Source organism: Pecten maximus, chromosome 13 (genome assembly GCF_902652985.1).
Source record: "Pecten maximus chromosome 13, xPecMax1.1, whole genome shotgun sequence".
Lineage (NCBI taxonomy): Eukaryota > Metazoa > Mollusca > Bivalvia > Pectinida > Pectinidae > Pecten > Pecten maximus.
This window is the reverse complement of record NC_047027.1, coordinates 33,809,102-33,821,656: the sequence shown is the minus strand read 5'-3', so window position 1 is coordinate 33,821,656 and position 12,555 is coordinate 33,809,102. Positions and strand designations below refer to the sequence as shown.

General features: G+C 34.9%; 1 protein-coding gene across 1 annotated transcript; it reads right to left on the bottom strand.

Annotated features, from left to right (window-relative positions):
• Positions 1 to 130: 130 nt before the first annotated feature.
• LOC117340892 (high affinity choline transporter 1-like) lies at positions 131 to 12,271 on the bottom strand. Its single transcript, XM_033902672.1, has 9 exons — positions 12,085 to 12,271; positions 10,918 to 11,025; positions 10,346 to 10,501; positions 9,320 to 9,468; positions 8,581 to 8,706; positions 7,839 to 7,992; positions 7,061 to 7,168; positions 6,757 to 6,863; positions 131 to 6,291 (listed from the first exon to the last, which is right to left on the bottom strand). The coding sequence occupies exons 1-9, from the start codon at positions 12,260 to 12,262 to the stop codon at positions 5,530 to 5,532; spliced, it is 1,848 nt and encodes a 615-aa protein (XP_033758563.1). The 5' UTR covers positions 12,263 to 12,271; the 3' UTR covers positions 131 to 5,529.
• Positions 12,272 to 12,555: the final 284 nt, after the last annotated feature.

Sequence of the window (12,555 nt, the reverse complement as noted above, 5' to 3'; positions counted from 1 at the left end):
ATTATCGTTCTAATATAGATTCAATCACTAGAAATTGTACATATTGCTGATGTGCAAGTGAAGGAATGTCCCTTTAAAGGCATGTTAAAGAAAATTAAACGCTTATGAGCGAAATTGCAATCAAACACTATTAAAGATCTTTTCACTTTATTATCAAATACAATTTATGTTGATATTACATTAAAATATTGCGCTTCCACCTTCATGTTCAGTGCGAGAAATGAACAGGCTTCTTATATCACAACACAATACAAGATATTCAGTGGTTGTGATACAAATGTTTCATTTATCAATGAGCACTTCATTTTGTGCGTATTAACCCCCAACAAGTCCCAAAACAGGTCTTGTTTCATTTTGCAAATATTATGACCTAAATCCATTTATTGAAAAATTATCGAAAAACTACTAAAAACAATGTTTTATATGAGCATTTTCCAGTTAAAAGTATATTTGTTAAATGATTGCTGAATCACCGTTCATATTGTCATGTTTAGTACATCTCTGCGAAATGTTCAACACTGACATCTGATTAACAGTGCTATGGTATATTGCTATAGACTTAAAATGTGTAGTACAGTACTTGTGTTACTAATGACTAGAGTACGTCCAATGTAATTTAAGCACTAGTTCTTGACACTCAAACACACAGTACCAGCATTTACAATTTAACACTTTATTGGTTAATGCATCACGGATGACTAGCCTTAAACAATATAGTTTCAGCACTTATATAACAACAAATCATGCATGTCACAGCAAAAAATTATAAGCACTAGTTTTGTGAACAAAAACAGTTACGCATGTATGAAAAGTAAACTTCATATAAAGTACATATTAAACATCAATACATTGATGTCAAAAAGAATCAAAATTTCATAAATCATTTCAAGTTTTTGTTTGAAATAGGTTATTTAAGATAAAAGAAAAAAACCCAATGCAATTATATCTGACTAGCACATATAATTATTACATATCAAAATTAAATAATTCATTGATTAATTTATTAATCAATTTAACAATCAATCATTAATCAAACAATAACACTGTTCTATGGAATGTCATACTTATTCAATATCCCAATTCATTCATAATTAACCACAGTCAAACCTGTCTAAAAGGTCACCTCCTATAAGTTACAAAATCCTGCCTATACAGGCCATATTTATTATCCAAATGCTGGACTGTATATAAAGGTCACCTCTATATCTATACATTACAAAATCTTGTCTATATGGGCCACTTTAAGATCCAAATGCTGCACTGTATATAAAGATCAACTCTATATGTTATAAAACCTTGTCTATACAGGCCATATTTATTATCCAAATGCTACATTGTATATAAAGACCACCTCCTATATGTTACAAAATCCTGTCAAACAGGCCACATTTAGGATCCAAATAATCCACTGTATATAAAGGTCAACTCTATATGTTACAAAACCCTGTCTATACAGGCCATATCTAGGATCCAAATGCTACATCACATTTAAAGGCTACTTACCTATTAAGGCAGATTTATCTGCTCAAATGTGTGACTGTTATAGACAGGTTTGACTGAATGATTGTATTATTTTCATCTCATAACATTTGCATTGCTACCCGAAATAAAAAAAAAATCTATGGTAAGGTTAACAAAATAAAATAAATGTAAAATTCTTTTTATGGGAAACTTGCTTAATGAAATTAATATTTTAAATGCAACTGATAGGTAAAATACCAATAATAAGTATTTGTATGATTTGATTTAAACTTTACTAACAGCCAGGGTCATCTTCTTTGTCCTTGACCGTCGGACCCAAATTACCTGACTCTCTTAATGCATACGGTATATTCATCTGTAGTCTGTTGGATAAAACTCAAAAGGAAAGCGATTCTGGTACATATTAACCATGATATGCCAGCTGGTTAGAGAGAACTTCTCGTTAGCTCGACTGGTTGAGTTTTAAGACTAGTAACCTAGAGGTCCCAGGTGTGATCCCTAACAGAGGCAGTGAAATAAATTTAATTTATCATGCTCTCTGTTGCAGGTATAATTAAGGACTAGCTCTGGAAAAAATTTCTACAAAACAAGGATACAACAATACTCATTTTATCAGATCAAAACAATTTTTGCAGTGTAACTAATAGTAACCATTACAAGTAAATATTTAACATTGACAAACAATATGAGTCAGTGTGATGTTTGTTTGTTTGTTTGCTGGGTTCATCGTGACTTGCGTTAATTGAACAGTCAGGAATATTTTAAGATGGGGTCTCCTTGTAGTAGTTTGTGACTATCTAACTTAGCAATATAAGGAGGACCATATCCAGAGCAAGGCAGGGTCTCTTTGTAGTAGTTAATGACTACCTAACTACGCAACATAAGCAGGCCCTTACACATGCCATCCACATTAAGGTGGGGTATCTTTGTAGTAGTTGGTGACTACCACACTAAACAACATAAGGTGGCCCATAGCATGCCATCCAGAACAATTAAGGTAAAGTGTCTTGCCCAAGGACACAACTACGACAGTACAGGCCGGCCTGTTAAACAGCTTCCCAAGAAACACAAACCGACATGGTAGGGAGCAACATATTACCTCAGTGTGAACAAGATATCAAACTAATTAATAGTAATTAACTGATTGGTCACACAAATTTCAGTGTTTTACTTATCATAGATATGTATCTTTAGTGTAGAAATTTAATTGCAAGTGAAAATGCATAATAATTCAATGTACAGCAAATCAAATGTCATATAATAAAAAAAAACACAAGAACAGTATAGAAAATTGTTTTAAAACCATCAGGTAAGATATATGTATAACAAGACAAATATTTACTTAAAAACCCTAAAAACAGCACTGAACTATAATGTATAAAGGTTGAGAAACAATACTCTGTTGGTCCTACATTCAATCATAATTCAATAAAATATATGTTCAAACTCTAAATGCAATATTACAATGATTCAAAAAATAAAAACTCTGCTCAAGAGACTGCTTCTATCTAATCAATATCTCTGGCTAGAGGCATCACAATGTCAAAAAGTACCGGTATCTCTGTCTAGAGGCCACCACAATGTCAAAAAGTACCGGTATCTCTGTCTAGAGATCACCACAATGTCAAAAAGTACCGGTATCTCTGTCTAGAGATCACCACAATGTCAAAAAGTACCGGTATCTCTGTCTAGAGACCACCACAATGTCAAAAAAGTACCGGTATCTCTGTCTAGAGATCACCACAATGTCAAAAAGTACCGGTACCTCTGTCTAGAGACCACCACAATGTCAAAAAGTACCGGTATCTCTGTCTAGAGGCCACCACAATGTCAAAAAGTACCTATATCTCTGTCTACAGAGACCACCACAATGTCAAAAAGTACCTATATCTCTGTCTACAGAGACCACCACAATGTCAAAAAGTACCGGTATCTCTGTCTACAGAGACCACCACAATGTCAAAAAGTACCTATATCTCTGTCTACAGAGACCACCACAATGTCAAAAAGTACCGGTATCTCTGTCTAGAGGCCACCACAATGTCAAAAAGTACCGGTATCTCTGTCTAGAGACCACCACAATGTCAAAAAGTACCGGTATCTCTGGCTAGAGGCCACCACAATGTCAAAAAGTACCGGTATCTCTGTCTAGAGGCCACCACAATGTCAAAAAGTACCAGTATCTCTGTCTAGAGGCCACCACAATGTCAAAAAGTACCGGTATCTCTGTCTAGAGGCCACCACAATGTCAAAAAGTACCGATATCTCTGTCTAGAGACCACCACAATGTCAAAAAGTACCGGTATCTCTGTCTAGAGGCCACCACAATGTCAAAAAGTACCGGTATCTATGTCTAGAGGCCACCACAATGTCAAAAAGTACCGGTATCTCTGTCTAGAGGCCACCACAATGTCAAAAAGTACCGGTATCTCTGTCTAGAGGCCACCACAATGTCAAAAAGTACCGGTATCTCTGTCTAGAGACCACCACAATGTCAAAAAGTACCGGTATCTCTGGCTAGAGAGACCATCACAATGTCAAAAAGTACCGGTACCTCTATCTAGAGACCATCACAATGTCAAAAAGTACCGGTATCTGTCTACAGAGACCACCACAATGTCAAAAAGTACCCGTACCTCTGTCTAGAGAGACCACCACAATGTCAAAAAGTACCGGTATCTCTGGCTAGAGGCCACCACAATGTCAAAAAGTACCGGTATCTCTGGCTAGAGACCACCACAATGTCAAAAAGTACCTATATCTCTGGCTAGAGACCACCACAATGTCAAAAAGTACCGGTATCTCTGGCTAGAGACCACCACAATGTCAAAAAGTACCTATATCTCTGGCTAGAGGCCACCACAATGTCAAAAAGTACCGGTATCTCTGTCTACAGAGACCACCACAATGTCAAAAAGTACCGGTATCTCTCTCAGAGGCCACCACAATGTCAAAAAGTACCGGTACCTCTGTCTACAGAGGCCACCCCAAAATCATCAAGTACATACATGTATATGTAGAGTAAGGAAATACCAATACAGCAACACATCACCAAGCTATGCAAGATCTGGCATGATTGAGAAGATTTCACAAAAATTATTTCAATACAAACAAACAAATGAGAATCATTATGGCAGTAGATTTTATATGCTTCACAATTTTTATGGTTTCTAATTATATAACTGAAATACAGAATTATGATCTGAAGTAACATGTGTATGGATACATGAGGTCTGAGTGGTAGAGTTTTAAGAACTATGTAGAGGACAAAAATGATCCATCTAGCTATTACCCAAGTAAATCTGCTTTTCTTCAGTTTATTTGGGTATAAATGTGGCCAAAGCAAAATTATGGCCCCAATAAAAAAAAATCAAGATAAGAGATATTTTCTAATTATCTGTTAAATGTTTTTTAACAATTAAAACGAGTTAATTACAGTGATTCATGATAGTGCAAATGAAACAACAAACATCGTTGAATTTAACAACAAAAAATCAACAAACTAAAAAAAAAAATGAGGACAAACAATTTTGATCATGAGATTTTTTCCTTTTAAACTTTTTAACACACTCATCTCTCATATTGCAGGCTTTGTCCAGCTTTTCTATCACTACAAGTGGCAACACTGTAAATTTTTAAAACTATGCTACATTACATAATTATTTATGTAATGTATATGTAATCATCTTAATAATTACCATTTAAAGCGATTATAGCTAAGAAATTATCACTTAATTTTTGAGGACACAAATGAATCAATATTTTTCTATGCAAATGAAATTTAGGGTAATACCCCAAAACAAAATCTGATATGCGTTCTTTATTATACCAAAATAACTTTTAATTCCATTTAGAAATAACTAATTTGTCTAAAAATAAGCCCATATGCCTTGTAATAAGCATACTGATATATTGCAGTTCAGTAAAATGCTAAACATTGTGATTTCATTTTCCTACCCATTTCTTTTGGACAATGATATTATATGATTAATAAGGTTAATTAAAACAGATTTTGGAAACAATGTGTTGAAAAAACAATCATCATGTTTAGTTAGAAATGTGGTTTGTGTTTAAATGTACAAGCTCTTGGTGCTGTTCCTCTTTGTTTCTCAGAACTTCACATGAATTCATTCCGTAGATCCATTTTCTATTTTGTTTACAGTTCGTAAATTCATCATCTTTAATTTCTGTGGAATCTGTAACATCGTTATCAGGATTCTCAACGCTACAGTTCGTGAAATCATCTTCCTTATATTCGGATAAGTCTAAACCAGCACAGGTTGTACTATCACAGTTCGTAAACCCTTGGTGACGATTTTGTTGGTCAAATTTTGTACACAAGGAGTTTGTATTATTTTCCGATGTGTATTCGGAACTAATATCTTGTGAATGTAATGTGTATGTATTGGCAGGTTTTGTCCAGGGAAGTCCAAGCTCGTTAGTAATGATCGAGACAAGGACAATAATTAACAGGGAAGAAACCATCGCAAAAGTCCTGAATGGGAAATTCTGTCCCTCAGAATCGTCATACGCAGGATAGAATATAAACGGCTCCAGGTTGATACTGTATTCTCCGGCACCAACGCGTAAAACTGTCCCGGCGACGTATCCGGTCACAGCTCCGTAACAATTGGTCCATTTGAAAAACACAGCACAGATCAGCTGTGGTAAGATGATCACAAACACAATGTCCGCTGCCAAGATAAAGAGCCCATATACACCTGGCACCAGAAGGGAGACAACTGTGGATGTACTTCCTATGACGAGGATGGCAACACGTTGAATCCAGATCAGCTCTGTGTTTGAGGCCTGTATAAAAATAATGTATTATTGAGACAAAATCATTATGGTAACGCATTTGAAAAAAAAGAGTACATTTTCAATTTGTGAGATACATGGGGACGTATATATAGGGAATGGATTTGGTAAAAAAAAGTTTTAAAATAGTTAGGCATGATATGTAAGGATTTATTAGACTTTTGAAAATTTCAGTGATTTTATTGATCAAGCAAAAGTTTTTAATTGAAAGACAAAAATCAAGAAAATTCCCAAAGCAGGAAAAATAGAGAAAGATATAAAGAATAAATAAATTGAATTAATTGGTGTTTTTTTTTCTGTATTCATAGTCATATTAAACTACCCACCAGAAATCAAATTTTAGCTCAATTAAACAGCAGCCGGCATTCACAATGTATACAGGGAATGTTGAATCAAGAATCAAGTGGGTTTTTTTTACACAAAACGGAAAGCAAGCCAGACGTAACACATATATACCTTTGAACGAAGCAGTTGTTGGTAGATATTTTTAGTGAACATTGAGCTGGACGCCAGGACAGAGCTGTCCATTGACGACATGACAGCTGCACTTATGGCCCCTAAACCTGGAAATAAAAAACATAAAAATATTAATGGTGTATTAAAATTTTTGTATGACCACAAATGTAGTATACACAATGACTTTACGTATAAGTAAACTATCTTATGACTTATCTATGACAGCTACAGGTACAGGTGTAAACTCGTTAATGACTTACCTATAACAGCCACAGGTACAATAGTAAACTCGTTAATGACTTACCTATAACAGCCACGGGTACAGGTGTAAACTCGTTAAGCACGTAAGGCAACACCATATCAGCCTTGTTAGCAGCCATTGGCGACATGCCAAGACTAGTATTCGTCCAATCTGTCAACAATACAGCCAAAAAATTATTTTCATGATTTGGAATAAAATTTAGAATAAGGTTTTGATAAAATTATTGAGTTATAAATAATTCTCAGATGACACACAAAAATTCCTTGTAGTCAATATAAGAACTGAATGAGGTATTTATCAAAACTACCAATTTTTTCAATTTTCTAGTGACCATCCACAACTTTATCAAAACTTGATTAAATTCTGATCTTTGTTTGACTAAATTTTAAAATTTTAAAACAAAAATTCAGAAAAATATATATCATACAGTGATCAAGCCACTTAATACTGAAAACTAATGTCAGTGTTTTAAAAGGACGCTCTCAGATAATGAATGCAATGTGGTCAAAATAGGATAACAGATGTTGTTACCATAGCGATGAATTTAGGGTATATAACTGATACAGTCAAACCTGCCTTAGCGACAACCTGAATTAAGCGACTCCCTCTCATATGTATTTTCCCTCTAAATGGTATTTACTATTCTAATATCCTGAATCTGGATTAAGAGACCACCTGTCACATATGACCTTTGTCTCCCTTTGGAAGGTCACATACCACAGGTTTGAATGAATATTTTTCTTAAAAGAAGAAGAAAAAAAATATTCAATTACAAATCTTAATAATTCATCCAAGATGAAAAAGATAGATGGCGTCATACCTGCACTGACAGCCGCAGCACCTATCAGGAGAGACGGGAGGAAAAGTACGAGGGCACTGGCCCCGCCCACTACTGACAGTATCTGAGCTTCCCTTCCACTCTGAACCGACAACACACGCTGGAAATAAGCCTGCCATGGAATCGTCCCAAAAGTCTGCAAAAATAATTTGAAACACATTTAAAACCTTTCATAATAATAGTCTTTGTTTGAATTTTATTATATATCATGGTCAATCAAAATTATGGTCAAGCATCTAAACATGTACATTACCGGTTTATACATGTTCAACAAAATAACAATCAAACATAATTTTTGAATGTGGAATTGGTACAATAATTATATAATAATACCAAATATCATAGAGTCAAATTAATATCAGATCATGATCATTAAAATATCTAAGGATATAAGATGTCCCAAGCTTTCCAGTGGAGGGGTGAGCACTACCAGCATGGTCAGCCAAGGTCTTGTTCTCAAAGAAAAATTTGACTCTTGGTCTGTTTTCTATTTTTAATATCTTATATCACTCAATCAAAACATTTTGCTTTATGTCATATCTAGGGATATGAGAATCATGTTAAACAGTAGAAATAAAGTCGAGGTACAGCCAATGTCCTATAGACCAATACTGGGAATGATGGTAAGCCTTTCACCTTTAACGAGTTCAATAACTTAACATGCTTTATGATTTATTGGGATTATGACATTATGCAGTTGAACTTTGAACTAAGAATTTGTTACCATGGCAATGAACAGGTCTATCCACAGGTTAGTGGAGTTGTTGTCAAACTGGCCGATCCAGTCACTCGATGTAGAACCAATATTTTGTACATTTTCGTTGGTGAATACAAATGGGACACAGAGAACCTGAAAGACAATGGACATTTTTTTTTTAAACGATGATGGCTCTTTTTAATTTGCTGACCTTTGGGAGTATAGTTTGGACGTGAATTAGATTTGACAAGTCATTTTTAAGACATACATGCACATTTTGCCAGATTTGACTTCAAAAATGACTAAAGGGCAAGGTCAACTGAATTACTAAAACAAAATCAAACTGGTTTTAGAGCTTCACCAAAACCGCATTATATAAAGACTTGTGCAGAAGTCGTGTGTATGTCAGCAATAACCTTCCTAGTTAAGACTAGTGGGAAATTTCTGTTAGTCCAGTGGAATAATACCCACTCATAAAGCTCCTACAAAGACAGGATATTTGTCATTACACCTTCTTAAATCACTTGTACAATCATTTCCCAAAGTTTCTTTCCAACCAAAGTACTATCAACTTGGCATTTTTGTCTTGAAATCTTCTTTGATCTTGATACATATCACCTCTACCCCTTTGAATCTTTCAATGCAATGTATTAGGCGAACATGTTTTTCGTTAGGGTGGTATTAGGTATTTCAGTGGCTCCTGACAGAATTAAACAGCTGACCAATTGCTAATTTGAAGTCTTCGTTGATTACAAGATCTACTCACCAGCCCTCCTGTGATGAATATGAGTTGTACGACATCCGTGTATGCCACCGATATCATCTGCCCGATCATGGTGTAGGCGACAGTGATGGTGGCCGATGACACTATAGCAATGGTACGGCTCCAGTCCAGAATCACACTCAGGCTGGTTCCTGTTAATAGGACATTTCATATCTCCTATAGGTTATCTTAACTAATTCACCCCTGAAGACACATTTGAACTCTTTCAATTCAAACATTGGAATAGTTCATTATGACACTTCAGGGGTGAATGAGTTAACATACAACAAAATACAACTATGTTACATTATTACATAATGTGTTTGATTTTCCTTAACTATATGCATAATATATATTTTGAACTATTACATGGCTAAAATGACTATTGCACAAGGTCGCGTGAAAAACTAATATTGAACACCTATGACGTTTCGGAATTTGGTAACGTGCGAACCATTGAAAACCTGTGACCTTTCGGAATTCAGTTCTACACTTTCAAGCGTCTTATTCACTCAGATGTCAACACTGCCAGACGACAGTTATGGTGACTTCTAGGCCAACAGGAAAATCGTGATTTCAGTGATTCTAAGCGTGTTTTATTGATTATGTAATAAAACAAGTATATCATGCATATGGGTGTCTGTGCAATAGTCCAGAATATTTGACACGAGGTACTGTTAATCGACCGATGTTCTATTGCAAGAGGTCGAATTGCAATAGAACATCAGTCGATTACCAGTACCTCATGTCTAATATTCTGGACTATTCCACAGACACACACGATATATTTGTATACTATAACACGTTAATCCTCAAGGTTGAGCTTTCTCTAATTAGTTTTTATGTTTACCGTCCGTTCCAAAAAAAATACAAGTTATAGCGGTCAGTTCAATAAATCTGAGCCATATTACCTCTGGACTTGTTCGTTTTACATACTATTTGAATATGTTTTACTTAGGAACTCGAGCTCCTAAAACATATGACAAAGTTATGATTTTTTTTCCCTGAATTCTTAATCTAAGTTTGTACCTAGAGCCGATAATATTGATGCTGTCCAGAACAGGTCGCCCCAAACAGAGGCTATGTAGACAAGCAACACCACCTGGCTGCCATACACTTCCTGGAACGGGTCCAGCATCGTCAGGTATTTCTCATCCCGCATCCTCTTGGCAAAAGTCATGCCTCCTGGAAAAAGCAATAAATATCCGCTCAATATAATGTTATAATTACTGAGAATCTAAAATGTAGGATTTTTTTTACTGATTTACTTGGTCGATCTCCAAATCAGACTTTTACTTTTATGAATATTTTTTTTTCATTTTCAAAGTATGATAAAAACAATGATCAACAGTAAATTAAATTTTTCTGCAGGCAATAAACAGGCTTCATACAGATTTATGCTTATTACGTAGAAGTAAAAATAATCAAAGACGCACCTTAATTTTATTTTCTGGTTACATAAATCCTATGACGAATCCAAATATATAACAAACTACTTACTCAGGTTTTGTGGGATTTGCTATAATATTAGATAAGTTTTACTGTATACATATTTATATATACATGTATATACATTTGTATATACAAAAATGTATATGTACCTATGCTTAGCCCTAAAAAGATTCCAAATGGAGCCAGGGTCCACACGAGTCCACCAGTGGCTATTGATTCCGCTGTTCCATTGATATAGCCTCCTCCCACAGTAGTAGCTGCAAAAAATAACAACTGAATTTTTCATAACTATAATGCTTTGCATATTTTAGAAGTTTAAAAAATTATAGATCCTAGAATAGAAGTTCAAAAAATTATAGATCCTAGAAAAAGAGTTATCTCCCATTTTTGTCTATGTGTGTAAGAACGGAGTACCCTATTCCGTGTCGCAAACATTCTATATTCTATACCTTAATAGAGCTTTGTCAAACAGTGTAAAGTACACATGCAGGATTAGGGTTGTTGCTTGTTCTTTTTGTTATAACTAGAGGCTATATATAAGTTAGTCAATGACCTTATATTTTGTGATTTATACTGAAGACATTGTGTATTTTCTTTGTTAAAATATGTAAACACCAAAGTATCCGTGAAGCACCAATCAGTCCAATCTTCAGGCTTGGTAACAACATTATGTTGTAATATATGCAATCAATGACATATAAGGGGAGATAATTAACATCATGATTATCTCCCCTTTGTATATCTGTACGGCCTTGATAGACTAATTGCAGAATAGTGCTGCAGGTCTCCGACCGTGTACGTTCCTGCTTTAAATCATTTATGAAGTCTGATATCTTGTTTCAATGATGAAGCTGAATAAGTTGTTCTATATATGACCGTTTCATACACCAATATCGGCTCGATTTGTCATGACATTGTCAATATAAATTAACTGTTTAATCAAAATATTTTATAATGTGTATATATTGACATATTACGCTTCAATAAAATAAATCTTGAACATGAAGATAAATAACTTTACTGGGCATCAGGAGATAAATACAGTCATAAAAATAGGCCTAGGGGTATTTCCGCTATCCCAAAGCTAAGACTTCTAAATATGTAGATCCTTCGTGATATATATTTTCAAAATCATTCAGATTCTGACCCAAAAACCTTTAGATAGCGTTTCTGGGCATCAAGAGATAAACACCATCCTGATGTAAAAATAGAACTGAATCTATCTCCAGGCGATTACTGTTAATGTCTTGGTAACAACATTACGATGTAATACAATCAATAACATTAGATATAAAAAAGGAACTGAATCTGTGTACCTGTCATTGTAAATATCCCTACCACAGCTCCAATGCTTCGTCCTGCCACTATGGAGGACTCCAGGGTGTCAACTCCTCCATTTGTACTCCTCCTCCTCCTCGCAGCATAAATTCCTACCAGGAATATAATTATGTAGAAAACCAGGAGAACCAGTAGGCCAGGGATATTCAATGACATCCTCAGTATTAGTTATACCTGTAATAACAAAAACAAAAATAAAAATGAAATATTTTTCATTATTGTTTCAATATTATAATGAGTGTTTTGATAGACTAGGCTACCGTGAATGGGGTCGGATTGACAGACTAGACTACCATTACAGGGCATCCAGTAGGATTAAAATCTCAAGAGTCAGTGACCCTCAGGTCTGAAATCCTGAGAGTCAAATCAAAATCCTGAGAGTCAAAATATGAAATTCTCAAACTTGACGGTTAATCGTTTCCAAATGTAAACTGATAAAAGTGTCTTCT